Source organism: Musa acuminata, chromosome BXJ1-1 (assembly GCF_036884655.1).
Source record: "Musa acuminata AAA Group cultivar baxijiao chromosome BXJ1-1, Cavendish_Baxijiao_AAA, whole genome shotgun sequence".
Lineage (NCBI taxonomy): Eukaryota > Viridiplantae > Streptophyta > Magnoliopsida > Zingiberales > Musaceae > Musa > Musa acuminata.
The window spans coordinates 12446221-12469946 of record NC_088327.1 but is presented as its reverse complement, the minus strand read 5'-3'; the positions used below and the strand labels follow the sequence as shown (position 1 = coordinate 12469946).

Here is a 23726-nt window from a genome sequence, read left to right as displayed (position 1 = left end):
GAGAGAGAGAGAGAGAGAGAGAGAGGAAAAACTTAAAAACCAAAGAAAGTATTAATACATAATTTATGGTGATTGATGTGTTATGGTTGTCAAACTTGTTGGACATGTTGGTCCTGTGTAATCCATGAGAACCAACTTTTAGAGAGATGCTTGATAACTTCCAGAGTCACCTAGTAGGGTTGGCTTGAGAAGATTGGAAAGGTGATGCAAGAACACAAAACCATTTGGGTTCTGCATTGATTTATCAGGCTGTGAGGATGGAGTAACTTTGTCTGCTTTACCATCAGAATATGCATGCAGAAAACCTATGACATTTCTCAGAACAATACTTGCATGAAGCATTAAAAAAATAAAAACTTGAATGAATCAGTGAAGCCCAATCTGACACAATGCAACATTCAAGGAAAAGACAAGAGTGAGGACCATGATACCAGATAGTGATTAGACTCACAAGTAGATCTGTAACACTATGACAAAGATTAGCACAAAATGGGGTAAAGGAAAATAAATATTTAGACCATACACAAGCTTTAGCTACATTAGGCCTTTCAATCCATTTCAATTGTAATGCTTAATTTAGCAAACAGTGGATTTTTATATCGATGCCAAATACAAACTTATCTCAACAGCTGAGACAGCCACCAACAAAAAGAAAAGTAGTAAACTAAAAAAAATGAAAGTGATAACTTAATAGGTCAAACAAGGCATACATCTTCAGATATTTGACATGCATACTTGTACAGTAATAACAGTCTCCGGATAAAAGAGATATAAGTGAACATCATGATCGACGTTCTAGCAGTTGATACCACATTGCAGCACATCTGGTCCAGTTACCCGAGTGGTGAAAGGATCAACTCGCACCCATAACAAGGAGAAGATTGAAGCAAGGAGAATGGACCAGACCACGACGATTGTAGGCGTGCGGTTTTGTCTTCCCATAAGACCCTTGAGGAAGGGGTACAGGTGAACAATCACCCAGAAGGCGAAAAAGAGCTTCCCAAAGAGGGGACCCCATGACTGATATCCACTGTTTATGGCATAGGAGATACCAGCGACCACACCGACCAGATTCACGATAAGAAGTGTGGTTGGTGGTATCAAGAGGGTGGTCCACTTGAACATGTAGAGCTCAGCAAAGTCACCATCTTCATCGGAAGCTTTGGAAGTAACAGTGAAATTGGTGTCGATACCAGCGAGAACCTTGAGTAGACCTTGGAACACTGCAAAGAGATGGGCTGAGACACCACCGATGACCCAGAACTGCTCATTCCTCCACCATTCATCAATCCCAACACCACTCCACCTCATTTCCAGAATACCAGTGGCAAAAATGGAAAGGAAGAGAGAGATGAACCAGATACTTGCAATGTTGCTAATCTGCAATCAAATAAAGTTGGTTAGTGCCCAGTTGATATTGATACCACGCATGCTTAGCTTCATCTGGCTATTATCAGAAGAATCTTAATTTTCAATAGTTTCAAATTTTAAGAATCTGAACAAGAGAAAAATTGTGCCTATAGCAAAAAATATTATCCCAAAAGAGAAAAAGTTCATGAAATGTCTGAGAACATGCAGGTGACTTTATGTGCATACTGCATAATGCTATTCAATGATGGATCTTATTCAAACATTAGTGCCAGCCGCAAAAGATGGCTCGAGGGTGATGGACCTATTGATCTTTAGAATTAGCAAAAACTTAAACGAGGAGATGTTTTTACCTGAGGGATAATGAATTTTCCAGTAAGTAAACAAATGGCCGGCAGCGTACAATACAAAAGGAGGGGAAGCGAAGTGAGTGGATAAATGGTGGTGTTGATGTATGCAAATCTTTCCAAAAACTTTAATCGCCCTCCATAGCCATACCATATTGGGCAGTGACGGCTAAAGAGAATCTCAACGGATCCCAGGGCCCATCGAAGCACTTGGTTCAGACGATCTGAAAGATTGATTGGAGCAGAACCTTTGAATGCTGGACGCTTAGGCATGCAATAGATTGACTTCCAACCACGAGCATGCATCTTGAATCCAGTCAGGATATCTTCTGTCACAGAACCATAAATCCACCCTATCTGCGGTACCAGATAAAAATCCAGCATCTTAATACAAGGACATAATAAAAAAAATAAAAAAAATACAAGGACATAAGACTAAACTGCAGAGCTCATAGAAATAACTTGTTATGACAAGAGAACAATCACTTAAGTTATGCCTATAGCCATCACTGGTATGGATAAGGGGGGAAACCAGGTGCCAAACTTAAAGAATGTCAGGGTCTACATTAGTTCCCAATTTTTGTGGAGTAAAATACAATTAAACAACAAAGTTTTGATGGCCTCTTAAAATCTATGAATTTCATTTCATTGTACACTGGAAAACAAGCATCCTATATGCTCTGCAGGTGGCTTCTTTTGGTTGAAAGCAGTAACTTGATTCTTTTGACTAAGTCCCCAAATAATGCAGAAGCCCATGCCACCTTAGCACTTACATAAATTATAGCATTCCTAAGCCACACCACAAAAATTCAGAAATAAAAGATATCTTAAAGGTTATATCCAAATACTTTGTCCTTGTGGGGACTATGTTCAGGTTCTATCCAAATCTTCAGCCACACCACCTTGAGATCTTGTTGCAGACTATGTTCAGGGAAAGTCCATTACTTTGTACAAGCAGCAGCCTCGATAAACAGTGCATCTACTTCAAGCCAGCTATCAAGGTGTTGTGTGTTAAAAGTTATTTGTATTTTGTGGAAGATGCAACCGTTATCTTAATGCCAAGTTCAACTTCTTGTGATTATGCTCCAAACTGTTAGATTTTCGATGTTAAAAGGGAATGGATTTGCCAAGTCATAGTAATCTAGCTAATGCCCATTTAAATTGTCAGTTTCAATTACCAAAATGATGTCAATGCTTATTTTTCAGAACTCCTGTAACCCTGTTTTCTAAAGGTCTCATTCATGTGAAGAGATTATTCCTGATCGAACTTTAAATACTTTTGACTGACTAATGTGTGTAAACTTTGGCATTCAGAAGAAGGTAAGGCACAATAGTGTATCTTAAGGGTAAAAGAAAAGCACATATAAAGAAGAGCCATATGCAGACCTCGCTACCCCAGTCTGTCTTATCCTCATAGCCACAGCTGATGACATGGATGGCTTCTTTCAAAAGAGACTCAGGAGTTGCAGATTGAGGAACACCACCATTTTCCATTAATGTTGAGGCAACAAATACAGCTGATTGGCCAAATCTTTTCTCCAGGCTCATTTGTGACATGAGCAGTGATTTTTCATCATCAAATCCAGCACCTATTTAAAAAGAAAACAAGAAGCTTAGTTTCAGCAGATAAAGAACATTTCGAAGATGTACTTTGTCCACTAGAATAAGGCTATTGCATACAATAAACTCATGAATTATGCAATACTCTTCAGAATAAACAGAATGCCATGAGTTTAGTGTCAGCAGATAGATGACTTATTTAGCTTGCAAAGAGGGTAACATGGAATATATATAATGTTGCTTCTGATTTAAGTCTAGGTATTGAGATCTCATAAAACAAAAACAAATAAGGATCCAGCCACTTGGGATCAGCTACATGAACCTTTTTCCTGCATTTATGCTCTTTTGAGAGCAATATCACTAGTCGGGTACCGAGATCTCACATTAATACATGTTTCCCTTTGTCCTTATACCCTACCATGATAGATCAATGTGCTCATAGTCGCTATTCAGCAGTATTTTATTAAAATATTGTGGAACTGCCAAATAAAAGGTATGATTGTTTGGTCTCTTAATATAACGAAACCTTTCTAACCTTTCTATACTATCCTTTCTACACTAACAATATATATTGATAAATTGCTGTCATGGACCACAATATGAATCCTCAACATTCAACGTACACCATATATCACGTATAGGCCAGCAGTTTGGTGCTGGGAATTTTGTCACCACTGTGTGCTAATGTTAGTTGAAAAATAACTATAAATAAACTATAAGAATATTGAAAAATATTCTTTGCCTTGTGCTGCTACTAAGCAGAGAGACAAATTAGATAGCTTTTCATTTCCCTCCTAAACCAAAAGTTTATCTCATGGCTCTGAAATCAAACAACCGAAGGGCTAAATAAAATTGCTACAAACAAGGGTCCCAAGATCTCCAAAGTCAGATATTAAATAATGCTAATTATTAAGTTTCATGTATTCTTCAAAACAGCAATAACAAAACGAGTTACCTTCAACACCCTCTTCTATATCTTCTAGATTAAATATTGGCACTGTATTATCCACATGTTTGCTTGACTTTTTCTTTTCTGAACTTTTCTTGCTTGATTTAGAGTTCTTCTTACGAGAGTCACCACAGCAGAGAGAGAAGAAGCCCTTCTTTTTATGCTTATTCTTGATAGGAGGTTCATAGCCATATAATGCAGTTCGGTTGAAGACACATCCCGTACCCACATAGACAGGGCCTTGGATACCATCGAGACCTCTTAAGTTGATCTATAATAAATAAAGAACATTGGAAATAAGAATTACAATAAAAAGAGACAGAAAATAAGTCAGCCAGAAGACACTGAGGCTGATTCTGAAGTCATATTTATCTTGATTTAAAATTGCATAATTTTCAATATCTTCAGTTATCAGTTCCGCAATGTCAACTACTTACAAGAATATCAAAATGATGCTAAAAGTTTGATCAACAAAAGAACAAAGGTAATGTCTTGGACTCTAGGGTAAGAGTACATGGATCCAAATGGTCACAACCATGGTCCAAAATGTAGAGTATCTTTTCCCTTTTGATGACACCAAAACTACTAAAGGGTTTTCTTATTAGTAACACTAAAACTTTTTAACCAATTTCTGACCTCCAATGTGAGTTAACATGTTTCATGTTTTCAAAAAGTATGGAACAACCATGTTTTGGGGCATCTCCATGACATGTCTGTTAAAATAGTATTTGCAAGAGAAGAGTTGAGTTTCAATACAAAAAGTATCTGGACAGACGAAGCCAATGGTTAGGATAGATAACACTAACATTCATGCAGTTCTGCTTTCAGATATTCAGAAGCATCGCATGAGTTAAGACAGTTAACCATGACCTGAAGCATTAAAATTAATCTTGGACCAATTACTTGGATCAGAATGACTTTCAGGAATAGATTAAAGTGCAGAAAAATGCCATTTATTATGCAGCCAATTAGGGAAGCATTTTATACAGCCACATCATAATGTTGTATATTATCAAGTGTTATCTCTAATGTTTGGTTATATTCACTAGAATCATCATTGTAAAGACTAAATTGCCCAGTTGATGCTAAGGCTTATCAACAACAAGCTGTAAGAAATGTTATAAGCTTTGAAATATATCTGCACTTACATCAAAAAACACTGTATTACGGTTGGCATATCGATCATTCCTATCAATACCATCAAACCTCTGTGGAAACTGTACATAACAAACTTGCTTTCCAAGATTTGGATCCATAAGAAAGCACATAGCCTCCCTCAGAGCCTTGCTGTTGTTTATGTAGTGATCACAATCAAGATTCAACATGAAGGGTCCATTTGTAAGGACAGCCGACACACGCACCTACACAGTAGTTTTAAAGATTAACAATGGACAAAGATGTCCTTGTCCAGCTACACAAATATTTAGTAGAATAAATAAACGCCAGATTCACATAATATGCTGAATCATTTATTACTCACAAGAGCATTCATGGCACCAGCCTTCTTGTGGTGTTGGAAACCTGGACGTTTCTCACGAGATACATAGACTAATCGTGGTAGTTCATTACCCTCGGTATCAAGCCCTCCACTGTGACCCAAGAAAACCTGATAATTTGAGTGACATAAGATGATTCTGATAAGAAAAATTATCTTAAAAGAACATGTTGCAACAGCAGTCAACCAATTTAGTAAATGTTAACAAATCACAATGGGCAATGTCAAGATGTATTTGAAATTAATATGCACAAAATGTGAAAATGTGTTTCCACATGCCAAATATCTAAGATGTCTACTATCTAGATTTGATAATGTTCTTTGTTACAGAAATCCACCAACCTGGATCATTCCAGGATGATCTCTGGTGTTATTCCCAGGCCATGGTGTGCCATCTTGCATGATCCATCCCTCATCTGGAACTTTTTGTGCCTTTGCAACAAGGCCATTGATGCGGACCTTAAATTCTTCATATTCTCTCTGGATTGAAGTAATTGCTGGTCAGAAGACATGCAAAAGGATAACAGAAAAAAAAAAAAATCCAAGTTTGAAACTATGCAAGACTAGACACCTTCATTGCTCTGCGATCTTTAACAAATGAAGGTTGAACTTTATCCTTGAGGTAATCAATCTTCTGTGAGAAGTACCATTCAGGAGCTCGAGGTTCAATAATGTATTTCTTGCAGAAAGGAACCCATTTTCTTGCAAACTCTGAAGTTTCAGCCAGTGCTTCAAATGTCAGCATAGCAGCACCATCATCAGAGACATAGCAAGAGACCTTGTCAACAGGGTAATCCACGGCAAGAATTGATAACACAGTGTTGGCTGTGACAAGGGGAGGCTCTTTCAATGGATCGACAGTACTGACAAAAATGTCGACAGCAGCCAGCTCAGACGGTTCACCTTCTCTGTCATATCTGTTGTTTCAAGTGATGTTTAGCAAACAACTGGTCTGAGTACTTAAACTACACAAGAAAATTTAAGAAACCATGAAGCAATTACCTAATTGATAGTCTGTCGAGATAAGTTTCACGATTTACAGGAAACCATTTGGGAAACTGATCCAATATCCAAGATATAGCAAACCATATCTCACAGATTACAGATAACAACCATAAAGGAATGGCATTGGTGACAGGATTTGTGATACGATAGTGGAGGAAAATACAGAGAATAACAAGCCGTAACACAATAACCATCCTGTATGGGTTTATCCTGGAAGATGGAACAGATACTTTCCTGGAAAGAGGCTGCCGGGCTTCATCATTCCTGCATAATAAAAGCAATGACAGCTTACAGTTAAAATAAAAAAGTTTCAGGTAATTTCAGTGGCCCTATAAACAGAGTCAAGAATATTGTTAAATTATTATACATTTAAACTACAGAAAGTAGAAAAAAAAACAATAGAAAGTAGAATAGTCTCTGGAACTAGAGCCTACAGAACCGAAAGCAAGTAAACTTTTTAACATTTTAGAAAAACAAAGGGCTTTGTTTCCTTTCCAAAAATTATTTGGATTCATTTCCAACTTTCAATGCAAATGATTTATTTTCAAATAAAGAATACAGAACAGCATCAAATGATGTTGCACATTGTGTGCTAGACATTTCCACCAAAATGTTCATAAGGATCCCCTTTAAGATGATTTAAGTTGAACTAGGATTAGAATGTCAAAGAAGATAGAAGATCACTATTTCACAACAGAGCTGGTGTTATAATCAGACTCACGATGGTAGTAAAGGAAAAACAGTCATACAAGTCCAAAATGAACAAGCTGACAAGGATAAAGCTGGAAGCCTGGAAGTGTGTGTTGATTGTGAAATTCAGAAAGCTAAATCAGTAAAAAAAATCACTTTATTTTACATGGACCACACAGATAAACTGGATGAATATTTAGCTAATTACCATATAATGCCACCTGGACACCTGGAGAGAGGAAAAATTATTATTGCAGTTACTAAAGAATGCAGTATTTAGGACTAATTCTTATGCCTTTACACCAACATAGTTGTTCATGGGTCATTTTTTTTGTTAGTCACCCATTAGTCAATAAGAAAAGAGAAGTGCAATGAGTATTTTCATAGGATGCAAAATATACTTAGACAGAAAAGAACCAAGACAGATCTCATTACAATAACATTTACGATATTTGAGAACATTTCTTCTGTTTCTTACCAAGGATTCCAACAAAAATATTCAAAGCATCAATCTGCTAGTAAACAAGTCAACTACAATATTCAGAAAGAAAATATTAAGCTCATATGCACTCAACAAAGAAACTTTAACAGGAGAATAACTCACAGTAAAGCATCATCCATATTGTAATCAGTAGTCGCATCAATATCACCTCCTCCCCTGCCTTCCGAAGGGGCATGACTGGTACCATTAGTCATTGGCACAACATTTTTCTCCTGTTTCATCTTCCATCCATCAACTCTCTCTTTCCAGGCAACATTGCCAAATTCTCTGGACGAGTTAGCTGATCAAATAAGAAAGGACAACAATTTAACATCTGAATCAGGACTAGCAATGCATAAACAAATATTAAACTCAACATAACAACCACAAAACCTAGGATAAGTGACATACGAGAGCGGTAAGGGAGTGGATGCACACGCTTTCCACCACCTCCTGGGGACATCATATGATCAGGTGATGACATTGGCAGTTCTCCGGAGAGCTGCAGAAAATAAAGAAAATAGTAACATATCTTCACGTAAGGGGAACAGAGACACTGATCTTAAGAGAATTAAATCAAAAAGGCATACCCCCTGGCTGTGAGTGAGCAAAGGGATGTGATTCCGGGGGATCTCCCCACTGTCATACTTTGGAGCACCGACATCTTCCCCTTGCTCATGACCCATGTGCCAACCCAGCATGCGTTCAGCGATCTTTGGCTTCTGATCCTGATGGCTAGTTGGATAATTGAAATCGCTAACATCATCAGCATCGCCATCGTCCCCCTCCTCTTGGCGAACAGGTGGGCTTCCTACATGTCGCAATAAAAACAAAAGAGCCAACCAAAATCCTTAATCTGGTCTTTATTTAAATAACTGTGACACATTAATGCAGATCGGGATCCAAAGCAAAACCTTTGTGTCTCTTGTACTTCGTCTTGCACTGGGGACACGACTGGTTTCCATCCTTCCTCTCGTACTCGTAGCAGGGACGGCAGACGGGAAACCCACAAACATCACAGGCGACAAATAGATCGCCGTCCACTGTTGTACCAACACTGTCGCCACAGATCTGGCACACCTGGCCACCGGAGTGCTTCACAGGCTTCTTCATCCAAGTCAAGACGAGTCAAAATTAACACAGTTTCAACCATGGATTGCGAAAAAATATTATGTTTTGAATCTAAAGATGGAGACCTTTTCAAGAACAAGCTACATTTCGGTCAAAAAAGAAAAAACAATTTGAACCAATCATGTTTCTGATGCAGAAACGTACCCCCTTCTCTCCATCGACCTCCATGGCAGGCTTCTCAACCAAAAAGTGCAAACTTTAATCGAATCGAGAAGAAACAGCTCAAATATTAACAGATCGAAGCTTAATGCACCGCATGGATTCCGATCCACAACTTGCCCCTATCAAAACCACATGGAATTTATCACCCATAGAAATGTCCGCATGAAACATCCAGATCTCATAAATCTTAAACGTACACCAACAATACATTAGTAGATCTATAGGTGGAACCAGCCATTCACATCAAAAACTAGCATTTCGTCGAGAACAAAAGAAAGAGGACTCACCTTTGAGAACGGATTGCTCCGAAGAGCCACCAAATCGGTCTTCCCTCACACTGCCGACACGAAGAGAAGGGGAGTGAGGGGAGATATCTCAAGAAGGAACCCTATCACCACCGACTAGTAATCGAGCAATTAAGGAGAGAAGAGAAAGGGGGCGAAAGCGACGCTTTAACAACGCCGAGTTGATTTGATATGTTTACTATGAAAAGGACGTTGCTGCTACTCCCACCCACTGCGGTGAAAGAAGCAGTGGAACGGAAAAGGAATCGATCGGACGGTCTTTGCCGTTGGGCCAAACTCCAGGTAAGAGGATGGACGGTTCTGATGCCGGGATGGGATGTCGCCGACGAAAACATCGAGTTGGAGATGATCCGCGACGACGACCCCACTTGTAAACCCCGTCGGCCTACCCTTCTTTCCTTTGGTGAAATGAGTGGGACCCGGGCCGCTCGATCCAGCATTAACGCTGATGAATTATTAGAATACGTTTGCTATCTGGCGGACATCGTCTTCGATGCCACCAATCGATCGGACGGTCCTGGGCGTTCGAAGTGGTGTGGGTCCCACTGAGCTAGAAGGACCGATGGCTCTGATGCCGGCATCGGATGTGACCGATGAAGCCAGCGTTGGAGACGATCCGCCACGAGATCAGTAAATACTTCGAACCACACCACGTTCGAAACCCCGCTCGGCGTACCCTTCTTTCTTGTGGTGGTGGAATGGGACCCGATTGCTTGCTCCAGTAACGAGCATCGCGGGTATCTTTGAATCGCAGTGCTCGTGTGTTACGAAGAGATGACAACTGGGTATTGATCACTTGTCGCGACACGCACAAACGGGTGGATGCAATCATGCATGAATCATCCGTTAAATTAGTAATCGATTACGCCCACCGACACTATTTTAACCATCTTATTGTGGGCCCTTCGACGTATTATAAGAATAAAGAAATAAAATAAAATGGAGTTACAGCTTTGATCGACGTCATCGACTTTGACTTTGACTTCTATTTCACTTTTTTTGGGGGACCCATATAATAATTTTGCATGTGACTGAAAGTATATTGGACCCATCAACTTCGATCAAGCAACGAGATGGAATCTTTAAATAATAATCAAGGACAAAAATATATATACCAACAATATTATAGATATGTATATATTTAAGGCACGGAATTAAAATCAGACAGAAAAGGTAATATTATTTTTTGTAATTTTAAATACATATTTTATATATTAGCTCAAATCGAATCTCTTTGAGGTAACTTCACCTGCGGTGGAGGAGACCGCTGCCACACTTGGCATCCTTCCCTCCCCGTCCACAAAAAGATGCCATTTCCATGAACACATCCTTCACAAGCTCACCCAAAGCTTGTTAGGCTTTGGGCATCTTCTTGAGATCAACTACTCCGAGGCTATCAATTGAGATATCTTCTTTGACAGTGTGCTGCGCCCGAGTCCTTCAGAGGTATGCTAGCTTCTGAGTCGTGTGTGTACTCTTCTCTCTGTGCAATTTCTTTGGATACAGAAGACAGATGTCGAGTTTTGTTGACAGGAGCTCTTCAAGATCGATCTTCACTGTGAGATTGTCTTTACTAACTTCTCTCTCTCTCTGTAGGAAGTACTTTGTGTCAACGATTCTTTTCTTAGCTTCTGAAAAGTTGGAGGATATGTTTCTTAATGAACTGTAGCAAGATTTAGCTGATGTTCTACTCATCTCAAACCCAATCTTAGCTGTATCTTGTTTCAATCATTGATTTGTGTTTCTATTCTTCAAGCATGGTTTTTTGAACTTTGTCTTCTTGAGGTTTGATCATCTCGGAAATGAAGGTTTCCTCTTTTGGATCTTATGTCATTTGGCTTCGGCCAGCTCTCGAATGGCTCCAGCCTTCAGAGGAAGAAGAAAGGCTTGCTGGCGACCTCGACTTCGACGTCAGCAGAAGAACTCGGAGCCATCACGACGCCCCACGGATGATGTCTCCTCGAAACAAGCCATGTCGGATTTGGAAGAGAAGAGAGCAATCGACATCGCAGCTGCAGGATCCTCAACCCCAAAGGCCAAGACCTCCCGGATACCGGAGCACCTCAGCTGCCCACCGGCGCCTAAAAAGCGACGGGTCACCGCCATGCGCTGGTCCGAGAACACACCTCCCGTCCCCTTCTTCACCTCGCCGGACCTCGATCTCTTCTTCCTCTACGCCCTACGGGAGATCTCACTGTAGACCCTTCGCAGGCCGAAACACTGCATCGCCATTGATCTTTCCCTTCTGTCTTTGTTGCTGAGGTTGGTTTTCTAGGGTTTGGTGAGCTTGTTTTATGCTTCACAGCTACTTTTTATAGCTGAGAAGCCCGAGTTTGTGCATCTTTTCAGTTCCCTGTGTGCAGTATCGATCTGGTTGTGAAGAGAATGCTGCTTGTTGTTCCTCATTCGTCTTCTTCATCTTCTTCCATGTCTAGTGCTGGCTTTCTTGACCTCCTTTAACTTTGGAAGGTGGTGCCGGGCTCTGCTTTAGATTTTGAATTGGATTCCCTGGCGTTCACAGCAACGTGTCTGCATATACTCATGACATTGTGCAGGTTCTCATCATCGTGGTCGCCAGTTCATTGGACAGGAAGGGGAGAGAGGATCTGCAGGTTAAAGGCCACTCCTGCAGGCGTGACAAAAGGAGATCTTTTGGTTTCAACGTGGATGATTGTGTTTGGGGTGTCATGGGAGACCCTACCATCGGGGAACAGGATCACACCACGGAGAACAACACTGCTTTGACATGCAAGTGATCCCAATGCTCCTGTTCTTCCTGACATTCCCCATCGACCAGTCCTTCCATGCACCAGTGTGTCCTGTGACGATCCAACACAAAGAAACAACTGAAATAAACCATATTTTTGATTCGGTAAGTAGTTTTTGCCAATCATAGATAAGCGATCTCGCTTACCACTTTATCATAAAATCTTAATGGACGATATACTCTGAATCAAATTTAATATAGTAAATATTCTTTATAATCATGATTTATTTATAGTATAAAAATTTATTTTATAAAATGAGTAACAGTATCTTCTTAGTATTGCTGAAAATAAAAACATTATTTTATAATATTTTATACTATATTACAATATTTTTCTATTATTATAAAAATATGATATTACAAAATTTATATAAATTAGTATTTTATTTAGTTTACGATATTATTAAAAAAAATACTGTAACAAAGTGTAAAAAATTACATTTAACCTTTCGATCTTTATATTTTTAAAAATTATAAAATATTTAATCTCGTTTCGCCACGATATTAATAAAAATATCAAAGGGTTCTGAACACATGTAGTATTTTCGTCGGTAGAATTCACGATGAGAAGAAATAATATTAAATATTATAATTATAAGAATTAAATATAAAAAATAAGATTATTAAATATAATTAATTATATAAGATAATCTACAACTAATCCTAATAGAATGCTTCATTAAAAAAAATATTATGGAATAAAAAGAAAGATGAGCTAGATTTTTTTCTGTCATCCATCGTTATATAAACTATATTTTTAGATTATGTTCTTTAAGAGGTTAAATAACTTTTTTTTTTGGCACTATGAACCACATAATTATATTCAATAGTTAAAACGGTGTTCTTATTTGGTGGAATACACACTAGTTTTGTTCTCCTACTTGCCTTGGTCAGCGGAAATAGAGGGGCCCAATCTCCTTCCAATAAGAAGAAAGGTAATGTGAGGGAAGTACCAAACAGGGTAAGAAAAAGTACTTCTTAGTTAATAAATCCTATATTATCGAACAGTCAGATTCGGATTATGATATTGTCACTCCGAATTACCAGCTCAGATGGAGGCTTACAGATCGATATCGAACAGTTCGCAGCTCACGAGCGACAGCGACAGCGCGTGAAAATATCAGCGTCTGTGGCCTTTCGAGAATAATCCGCCGCTCTACGTGTGGCTACCGCTGGACTCCGCTTCCCTAGGGTGGGCGGCTGGCGGTGCGTCTAAGCTCGACGGCGTCAAATCCCGGCAAGCGCCACACTGCTCTCGGTCCACTTGCTTGTTCGGCTCGGTTTTTCCTCGTCCCGAAAGCGCTGTCTTTTAGAGGATTTGAATTGCCAATCGGCGGCCATGGCGGCCTCGGCAGCGGCGGGGGGGATCGGAGCCGGGGCCGATCGGAGGGTCCAGATACGTGGATTTTGGGGGCTCAGGTCCTCCGGACTGATTCCCTTCGGGAGACCGCTCCCGGCTCTGCCCATCGGGTCCTCGTCGGGCTTTTCTTCCATTATAAGAGCCGTCTCCACGGTGAGGTCTATTTGCTTCTTGCATTTTATCTATTTCTGCTTCCTGATGTGGTAACCCAAAGGTGCGATCTTGGTTGTCTTTTGTCCGTTCTAGTTGGTTTGAGTAACCAATAGGGGGAAATTATGGTGATGCCATATCACGTTTATGTTTCGTTCTTAAGAAACAAGCATTTTCCCCCTTTATCGTAGGATAGCAAATTGCATCTTTAAATGTTCGTGTTTTCTGACATGAACTAGTCTTTTACATAGCAATTAAGAAAGTGATGTCAGGTTCCTGAATGCCCATCTTATCTGTAACAGGCTTCTGGTTTAAATTTTTCGTGTAGGTATTTTCGGTTGGTAATTGACCTGGTAGCTAGGGCAGCGATTTTTTTGTATCAATGTGGGATCTGGGAGACGGAGAGAGGGAACTGGGAGAAGAGAAAAGGAAACTTGTGAAGCAGAGTTTTTTACCTGAAGCTTCTTCAATGTTGTTGAAGCTCTGTAGATGATTAATCTTACTCTTTTTTCTACTTTCTTTAATTTTCCTATAATCAACCATTAACTAAACCTGCTGTAAAGTTCTTCAACTGCTTATCATCAGCTATCATGATGCTGCCGTATTTTACATCTGTCGTATTTCACGGTCCATATGCATGCTGAGTGATTGGATATCTTGCAAGTTTGCCTTAATGTATGATCGGGCCAATCCCAAATCTGATCTTAATTTCTGTGAAACACATCTGCAAGCTGTATGAGTCCTCTTTTTCCTCATTCTAAAAGAATTTAGGCAAGGCCATTAGAGTCAAAAAGGACATGTTGAATGAGGCAGATATAGATGCAGCTTCAAATGGTTTAGTTTTGCAAAGTTGTTAGTGCTTTGATGTTAATATGATGGCTAAAAGGTAGCTTGTTTTTAGCATTGCCTAATGATGGAACTCTATAACATCACAAGGAAAAAATCATGGGCATTTCAGTTAGTGTCCTACAAGACTATGCATGACGGAAAAATAAAAAAGTATGTAAATATTGTTAAGTAGCAGTTGTTTTGAAATAACTAAAAAGAAATGCAGTGTCTTGTAGAATAAGAAGTATATACATGATGCTCAACACTGTAACTGGTTTTTTTCTAATTTTGAAATTATCTTTTAACTCTTGCTAGTTTCTAGTAAAGAAAATTATTCGATATTTCGACCTGCGAGCTGGGCTACAATTTGAATAAGCAGTATGTATATAATTCTCAACTCTGCAACTGTTTTTTTGTAATTTTTAGGTATCTCTTTATCTCTTTCTAGTACAAAATCATTCGATGCTTTGACCTGGGAGATTTGGTACATTTTCTCCAATGTAATCTACCTGCCATTAATTCATCTGCAGATATGATATTTGATTAATGTAAATTTAGAGTATATTACCTGTACTTAATTTCTCATTTAAATAATGCCAATCCTTTTTGGTTTTTTTATAGCCTACAAAACCAGATACTGCGGTCAAGCGAAGCAAGGTTGAATTGTTTAAGGAGCAAAGCAACTTTCTTAGATTTCCTTTAAATGAGGAATTGCTCTCAGAAGCTCCAAACATAAATGAAGCTGCTACACAATTGATCAAGTTTCACGGAAGTTATCAACAGACAAATAGGGATGAACGTGGTGTAAAGTCTTACCAGTTTATGCTTCGTACAAAAAATCCATGTGGGAAAGTCCCAAATAAGCTCTACCTGGTTATGGATGATCTTGCTGATGAGTTTGGAATTGGTACTCTTCGCTTGACCACTAGGCAGACATTTCAGTTGCATGGCATCCTGAAGAAAGACCTAAAAACTGTAATGAGTACCATCATCAAGAATATGGGATCAACTCTTGGTGCATGTGGTGATTTGAACAGAAATGTATTAGCTCCTGCAGCACCATATGCCAAAAAAGAGTATGTCTTTGCGCAGGAGACTGCTGAAAATATTGCTACCCTTTTGACACCTCAGTCTGGTGCATATTATGATTTATGGGTAGATGGTGAAAAAGTTATGTCAGCAGAGCCTCCAGAGGTAGTAAAAGCTCGTAATGACAATTCCCATGGAACAAATTTCCCAGACTTACCAGAGCCCATTTACGGCACCCAATTCTTGCCTCGGAAGTTCAAGATTGCAGTGACTGTACCAAAAGATAACTCAGTTGATATCCTAACAAATGACATTGGTGTTGTACTAGTTTCTGATGATGATGGAGAACCTCGAGGCTTTAACATCTATGTAAAAAGTTTTTATGTTCAAGTGTTAGTTTATAAGTTTCTTGATTAGAAATTTTGATTTGTTCAAAAAATTTACATTTGTAGGTGGGAGGAGGCATGGGAAGGACTCATCGGGTTGAGACCACATTCCCTCGTCTAGGGGAGCCACTGGGTTATGTTCCAAAAGCAGATATTTTGTTTGCTATAAAGGCTATTGTTGTTACTCAAAGAGAAAATGGGAGGAGGGATGACAGGAAATATAGTAGAATGAAGTATTTGATTAGTGCATGGGGAATTGAAAAGTTCCGTAGTGTTGTTGAGCAGTATTATGGTAAGAAGTTTGAACCATTCAGAGAATTACCGGAGTGGGAATTTAAGAGTTACCTTGGATGGCATGAACAGGTTGCTTTCAGACATCTAATGGATTTATACTCATTCTTTTGCTTAGTTCTTGTTAGTTTTGATATGTTCTAAACAATTGCAATATCATTTTTGGCCATATGTATGTGTTTTCAGCTTTGTCTTTTAATGAAAATGTTATGATCTTTTGGAGCATTTCATGGCAGGGTAATGGTGCTATGTTTTGTGGACTCAGTGTTGATAATGGCCGTATAGGAGGGAAAATGAAGAAAACTTTGAGAGAAGTAATTGAGAAGTACAATCTGAATGTTCGCATTACACCTAACCAGAACTTGATTTTGTGTGACATCCGGTGTTCATGGAGACGGCCCATCTCCATAGCTCTTGCCCAGGCTGGTCTACTGGTATAGCTTGTTTGTTTCTGCAGCTTCAAAAATTAGGTTATACTTATCTAGTACCTTGTATAACCAAAAGAATAACCAAAATGGCTGATCTACTGTATAGCTTATTTCTTTCTTTAGTGAGACCCCCTGTGTTTGGTGTTTAAACCGAATTGAAATCTAATGCGCTAAATCTGATATGAGGTCTCAATGCCTGACTTTCTAAATGACTTGTGTTTCTGGTTGTTATGCAAAAGATGATTTCTGATCCTACTGTTAGTTGGGTGTCCTGATTAATCTAAGTATTATCATACTGACAGCTACCCAGATATATTGATCGTCTCAATTTAACTGCCATGGCCTGTCCTGCTCTTCCACTTTGCCCACTAGCAATTACAGAAGCTGAGAGAGGGATTCCAGATATTCTCAGAAGGGTTCGAGCTGTTTTTGACAAGGTCACCACATTGTTTATTATCCAATTTGTTGTAATAATGTGCAAACTGCTATATTTGAAAATTTTCTGAGTGAACTGTGATTCAGAAACATTTTATTGCAGGTTGGCCTCAAGTACAATGATTCAGTTGTGATAAGGGTGACTGGTTGCCCTAATGGCTGTGCCAGACCCTACATGGCCGAGCTAGGACTTGTCGGAGATGGTCCCAACAGCTACCAGGTGATTTAAGTCCTTTATGAATGGTAGTAATAATGTGGATTGAAGCTTCTTTCAACCAGCAGTGCTTGGAATCATAGATTGAAGAATCAATTTATGCAAAATTATATAACTAGCAATCACCTAGGGTGAGATTTAGAATAAAGCACATTCAACCTTTTATGTACTTGTGGTTTCCATAGCCTGACATCCTCAAGTGCACAAATACATGCAAGATCTTCACTTTAATAGTCTGTAAATGCATGATCTTGGGAGTTAAACTGACCCTTTGCAACGAAATATTGATATTGAGATATAATAGAACTTACAGGCCTTAGCAGCTGTCTAAATAAATTTTATTTGTGCTCAACCAAATGCTTATTGATGCTTTTTACTTGTGACATCAGATCTGGCTTGGTGGCACACCTAATCAGACCAGACTGGCAAAAAGCTTCATGAATAAGGTGAAGGTCCAAGATTTAGAGAAGGTTCTTGAGCCGCTATTTTACAACTGGAGGATAGAACGCCAACGGCATGAATCATTTGGTGACTTCACGACTCGGATGGTGAGCATGGTTGATAATATATGAATGTCAGCTCTAACAACACTCGGTGATGAACATGGTTGACCTTCTGTCTTTCCGTTAGGGCTTTGATACACTTCAAGAGCTGGTCGAGAAGTGGGAAGGTCCTGGGGAATCATCATCATCAAGATTCAATCTCAAAATCTTCTCGGACAGGCAAACGTATGAAGCCATGGCGAATCTTGCAAAGCTGCAGAACAAGAGTGCCCACCAGCTGGCCATGGAGGTCATCCGCAATTATGTTGCTGCTCAGCAGAATGGAAAAGGTGAATGAGCTCACCGATGCAAACCAATGATCATTTCTCTGGCTCGCTATCGATAGAGCCAAATGAAGTTCAAACTGTTTTCCGCATTTATTTTTTAAATGAATTGACTCTACTGTAAAAATGTTGGTAGAGTTAAAAGATCTTCCAATATCTGAAGCTGCAACGTTTATCTGAATGGAACTGTATGAGTGTCAATGTCTTCATTGTGGCATCTCAGAGTGCAGCTGAGCAATTGCTATATCTGCAAGCTGAAGTGCACCACAATATCATTGAATCACATATACAACTTGAGCTTATGACTTGTTTATGGAAGAACCAAGGCTTTTTGCTACCTGAAGACTCCCAATTGTTCTGTGTATCACAGGCTAAGTTTGTCTTACAACTGCATACACAAAACTATCCAATGTATGATAGCTTTAGATTTTTTTCTTTCTTGAGAAAAACTGCAATAATGTGGATGAAGATTCCTACTCACAAGCTTTAGTTGGTACATCACTCCCAGTCAATCTCACACACACTCTTCCTCTACTTCTCTGCAACTGCATCCAGTCTCCTCTCTCTCCTTTCCTCTTTGTTCAAGATTGCTTAAGCTTGTACTGAAAGATTGTTTACTAGTTATAAGACAATATGGTGCCAATTCCTCATTATTCACATAAAACTTCAAAAAATTCCTCAAGGACTTATAGAACCAACATCAGGGATTATAAATTGAATTGCCAAAAATACCTTAACAAAATTCCCAAAGATGAATATGAGAATTTTCCCGATTCCGAAAACATAAAACAATTAATATTTCATTAAAAAAATAAATTTGGATTTGCATTATCTTCAAAAGCTAGTGAAACCAAAATCCCATAAAGAAAAGGATATCATTCTACCTGTGATGGAAAATGCTGTGAAATTGCAAACAAATTGAGCATTTTAGGTTTGATTAACTTTTTGCATGGTGACTTCTCCATAGCCTACTCCTCACAAAATATATTTTCAAAATCACTATTATTTGACTTAGTATTATTTATTTAAGCTATTTTTCAAACTAAATTAAGCATTTTTGGTGTTTTACTAAATATCATATATTTAGTAAATAAATATCATATATATATATATATACATATATATATATATATGTATATATATGTATATATATGTATATATGTATGTATATATATAAGTATATATGTATGTATATATATATATGTATGTATGTATATATATACATACATACATATATATGTATATATATATGTATGTATGTATATATATATATATAAATATATATATGTATACATATATATACATATATATGTATATATATACATATATATTGTGTGGTGACAACTCAACTATTTAACGGTCTTCGTCTTCCCGCCACACATGCATCAGAGATGGTTTGCTCTCTCCTCATGAACCTCCCAAGCCCACATCGCTTGTCTCCCCCCATCCGAAGCAGAGACCCCGGTAACTGGAATTCGATCCTCAAGCACCACGTCAGGCTAAAAAATGACCGGGCCATCCTCGCAACCTTCGCCGAGATGGAAGCTTCGGGCGCCCACCGCGACAGGGTCGCACTGCCGGTCGTCCTCAAGGCGTGCGCGAGGTTGCAGGATGTCGAGTTCGGTAAACGAGTTCATTCGTGCATAGTTGGGACAGAACTAGCTGACGACCTGCGCGTTCGGACTGCGCTCGTGGATTTGTACTGTAAATGCGGATTAGTTGATGATGCGCTCGAGGTATTTGAGGAAATGACGCAGAGAGATTTGGTTTCATGGAATGCCATGATCTCTGGGTGTGTTGCCAATTGTCAGTACAAATACGCGATCTTGTTGTGTTTTAGGATGAGAAGAGATGGATTGAGGCTGAATTCGGTCACGCTGGTTAGTCTAATAATAGCCTGTCGTGAGTTGTCTGAGTTCAGGCTTGGGCAGGCTGCACATTGCTATAGTTTGAGAAGTGGGATTCTTCAACTGGAGCCTCATGTTGGGACTTCCTTGATTGGGTTCTATTCGAGGTTTGACATGCGGTTATCACACAATGTATTTAAAGTATTGAAGAGAAGGAACACTGTGTGTTGGAATGCTATCATAGATGGGTATTTCCAGACTGGAAAATGTTCTGAAGCTCTAAAGATCTTTCTTCATATGATAGTAGACAATGTAGCTCCTGATTCTGTGACATTTTTAGCTGTCATGCAATCGTGTGGGGAATTTGGATGCTTAAAGTTTGGGAAGCAAGTGCACCAACTAGTTATTAAATATGGTTTTTCTGTAGATAAGTTTGTGGGGAATGCACTGATCAATATGTATGGTAGGTGTGGATATTGTGAACATGCTAGTCTAGTTTTTGAAAGAGGGCTAACAGGGGATGTTGCTTCATGGAATGCTATGATCTCTGCATACAAGAATTGCATGTGTTTCAATGAAGCACTTGCTCTGTTTAGCAGGATGAGGTGTGACTGTATAGGAGAAAATATGGTCACCATTGGTATAATGCTTTCTGTATGTGCTCAGTGTGGCTGCTTAGCAAGAGGTAAGCAATTGCATGCCTATGCTATAAAAAGTGGGATGACAGATAATACCTCTATAGATGATGCATTGCTGTCTATGTATGCGGACTTGAATATTGTCACATCTGCTCAAGAGATTTTTAATGGGATGGATAAGTCAAATGCAGTTTCTTGGAACACATTGATCATGGCTTTGATCAAGGATGGGCTGACATGCAAGGCTTGGGATCTCTTCGGGAAAATGCAACAAACAGAAACTAAACCAAACTCATTCACTATGGTCTCTCTTCTTAAAGGATGCACAAACAACTTATTTTTAAATTTTGGCAGGTCTATTCATGGTTATGTGATAAGGCATGGGCTTGATGTCAACTCATCATTGTGCACTGCACTTGCAGATATGTACATGGACTGTGGACAAGAATCAGCAGCATTTTATATATTTTGGAATCACTCTGACAGAGATTTAGTATCTTGGAATGCTATGATTGCTAGCTATATTCACAATGGACGACCGAATGATGCTCTTACTCTCTTCTATCGAATGCAGTTTGAAACAAAACCTGATGCAAGTACAATGATCAATGTTCTTCCGTCATGTGCACAAATGGGGAGTCTTCTGCAAGTAAAAGGCTTTCATGCATACATTGTAAGAAGGGAGCTCGGCTTGCCACTTGATACTTCTTTGGGAAATGCTCTTCTGACGATTTATGCAAAATGTGGAAGCATAAGGAGTGCTGAATTGATGTTCAGAAACCTACTGAAGAGGGACATCATCTCTTGGAATGCCATGATTGCAGCATATGGAATCCATGGCCAAGGTGAAGATGCTGTTCGGATATTTTGTGAATTGCTTAGTGCTAGAGAGAGACCTACCCGTGTAACATTTGTTTCTATTCTGTCTGCATGCAGTCACTCCGGTATGATTGAGAAGGGATGGGAAATTTTCCATTCCATGAATAGGGACTATAATGTACCACCTGAGGTTGTTCATTATGCTTGCATGGTCGACCTTCTTGGCCGTGCAGGAAACCTTGATAAAGCCAAAGAACTGATCTGTTCAATGCCCATGGAACCAGATGCTAGTCTCTGGAGAGCTCTCCTGAGCGCATGTAGAATGTTTTATAACATGGAACTTGCGAGGATAATCGGTGAAAAGCTCATTGAATTAGAACCAATGAACATTGCAAATTACATACTTCTCTCCAATATATATGCTGCAGCTGGAAATTGGGAATACGTCACTATCTTGAGAGCAGACATCAAGGAGAAAGGTTTAGAAAAGACTCCAGGTAACAGTTGGATAAACATTAAAAATGAAGTCCAATCTTTTACTGCAGGGAACAAACAAGACCCTCAGTTTGAGATGTCGTACACAAAACTCAAACTGTCTTTGGACGAGCTAGTGGAAAATGGATATATTCCTTATACAAGTTCAATCTGGCATAATGTGTAGATCTGGGCAAAGGAATGATTCTGATTAGTTAGTGTGAGGATCTGGCAACTTATCTAAATCCCCTCAACAAGGTTCTACAGAACACATTCCAACAGAAATCTTCAGGGCCCTGGTGATTACCACTGTTTTCAGCAAACCTTGTCTATAAGTTTTTGCTGGAATCTTCTCAAATCTCCAGGCCTTTTGCATCCTTTCATGTCATCTGGTCATGCATGAACTTGATGCCAGACGGTCGACTATCAGAATGTTTTTCCAAATGAAATTGGTATAATCTTCTACCGTCTTTGGGTTCATATAACTATTTCAGTGCACCTTGATTTCGAAGATCTCAAATGGTTAGATGATATTGATGATAACCTGAAATGGACAATTTATTGGCTATTGTCTAATAAAAAGCCAAAGGAAACAACTTCAATAGCCCAGCTGTCTATGTATTGTGTCACGAATGCAAATCGCAGTACATATGTTATATAACATACTGTTGGGGATTATACAGAAACCCCATCAGGAAGGCTACTACAAAATACGGGTTAGATCTGGCTCACAGACTCTCCTCAACATGCTTTCAGTCCCACCTGTATTCCATGGCACCCGAGAAACATATGTCAAGATATTTTTCTATTTAATATTCCTTGGCACCCGAGTGTCACTGGATGGCATTTTGTCCCCGTGAATTCTTATGTTTCTGTACATAAGTTGGCTAATTTTGCTATGACAAATGTAGTTGATATATTCTGGAGAGGTAATCCACCTCCTGATATTTTGTGTGAATTCTTATTAAGTTCATTTACCACTTTTCTTCCAAAAAACGAACTGTTGGGGACTCTCTGATTTACTTGATCTTTGGTCCATGTTATTATATAAAATGTGCAAATCACAAAGAATAATGGAGGAATTCACGAGTCCTCTTTCTTTTTGTTTTGAGTATATTACCCTCTTAAGTAATATTGTGTTTTTCTCTCCCAAAACGAAGTTAACATCTTCTCATGAATCAATAGAACTTCCTAATCTTATTGATTCTAAAAGAAACTTTATTTTGTAGGTTTACTATTCATAATCAGGTGAGATGAACACAGGAGATAATAGCAAGGTGCCACTGAGAAACCCCTAGATGATTATTGGTAAAGTGGTTTATTTTCAGCAGCAAACATTGATTTATATGCTTATGTATAATTGATATTTTTTTTGCATTCCAACTTTCGGCAAGTATTCTAAATGACTTTATTATTAGAACTTAATGCAATCTTGGCTTGTGTGTTCCTGAGTTGCAAGAACTGTAGACAGATGGCTCAAATGCTGAACAAAAGCATTTGAAGCTATGATTTGCAGGTCCTGTCTAAAATGAAGTTCATAAACAAGAAGCACTCGGTACTCTTTTAAAGTCATTTATTGCTTGGTCACAAGAACAAAAAACTTTTATTTAGTGTGGTACATGTTCATAACTTTCCTTTCAGTCCTGCGTCAAGGAAGTCGTTTATGTTCACCATGGGTGTGTAAAAGCCACCAGGAATTCATTTCAGATGATGAATGCCACATATTCTACCACAGAGTAGC

The 23726-nt window shown here is 38.9% G+C and overlaps 2 protein-coding genes, 1 non-coding gene and 1 pseudogene across 5 annotated transcripts; 3 read left to right on the top strand and 1 right to left on the bottom strand.

Annotated features, from left to right (window-relative positions):
* Positions 1-495: 495 nt before the first annotated feature.
* Positions 496-9615, bottom strand: LOC135674249 (probable cellulose synthase A catalytic subunit 8 [UDP-forming]). 2 transcript variants are annotated; one of them, XM_065183912.1, is made up of 15 exons: positions 9476-9615; positions 9171-9307; positions 8810-9002; positions 8486-8706; positions 8307-8397; positions 8019-8196; positions 6722-6988; positions 6291-6636; positions 6062-6199; positions 5705-5830; positions 5373-5585; positions 4231-4495; positions 3102-3304; positions 1722-2072; positions 496-1380 (listed from the first exon to the last, which is right to left on the bottom strand). In XM_065183912.1, the coding sequence occupies exons 2-15, from the start codon at positions 9192-9194 to the stop codon at positions 796-798; spliced, it is 3201 nt and encodes a 1066-aa protein (XP_065039984.1). In that variant the 5' UTR covers positions 9195-9307; positions 9476-9615; the 3' UTR covers positions 496-795. The 2 variants fall into 2 exon arrangements, with proteins under 2 accessions (XP_065039984.1, XP_065039993.1); XM_065183921.1 differs by having other exon boundaries at positions 8810-8999.
* Positions 9616-10742: 1127 nt separating this feature from the next.
* On the top strand, positions 10743-12063 carry LOC103990250 (uncharacterized). 2 transcript variants are annotated; one of them, XR_010475752.1, is made up of 3 exons: positions 10776-10939; positions 11342-11962; positions 12049-12063. It is a non-coding gene; the product is annotated as an uncharacterized LOC103990250 (transcript). The 2 variants fall into 2 exon arrangements; XR_010475751.1 differs by lacking the exon at positions 12049-12063 and having other exon boundaries at positions 10743-10939; positions 11342-11898.
* Positions 12064-13411: 1348 nt separating this feature from the next.
* Positions 13412-18388, top strand: LOC135674246 (sulfite reductase [ferredoxin], chloroplastic-like). Its single transcript, XM_065183905.1, has 8 exons — positions 13412-13773; positions 15220-15996; positions 16080-16376; positions 16541-16738; positions 17035-17169; positions 17271-17387; positions 17771-17929; positions 18012-18388. Exons 1-8 carry the CDS (start codon positions 13600-13602, stop codon positions 18219-18221), a joined length of 2067 nt encoding a protein of 688 aa, XP_065039977.1. The 5' UTR covers positions 13412-13599; the 3' UTR covers positions 18222-18388.
* Positions 18389-19578: 1190 nt separating this feature from the next.
* On the top strand, positions 19579-22943 carry LOC135674245 (pentatricopeptide repeat-containing protein At1g06140, mitochondrial-like; annotated as a pseudogene).
* Positions 22944-23726: the final 783 nt, after the last annotated feature.

Coding starts and splice junctions, on each gene's coding strand:
- LOC135674249 (XM_065183912.1), bottom strand. CDS start 9,194: ATGGAGGTCGATGGAGAGAAGGGG. Junction 4,496..5,372: donor GTAATACAGTGTTTTTTGAT/GTAAGTGCAGAT, acceptor TATTTATTATAG/ATCAACTTAAGAGGTCTCGA. Junction 3,305..4,230: donor TATAGAAGAGGGTGTTGAAG/GTAACTCGTTTT, acceptor CTTTTTAAATAG/GTGCTGGATTTGATGATGAA.
- LOC135674246 (XM_065183905.1), top strand. CDS start 13,600: ATGGCGGCCTCGGCAGCGGCGGGGGGGATCGGAGCCGGGGCCGATCGG. Junction 15,997..16,079: donor CTCGAGGCTTTAACATCTAT/GTAAAAAGTTTT, acceptor TTACATTTGTAG/GTGGGAGGAGGCATGGGAAG. Junction 17,388..17,770: donor ATGGTCCCAACAGCTACCAG/GTGATTTAAGTC, acceptor TTGTGACATCAG/ATCTGGCTTGGTGGCACACC.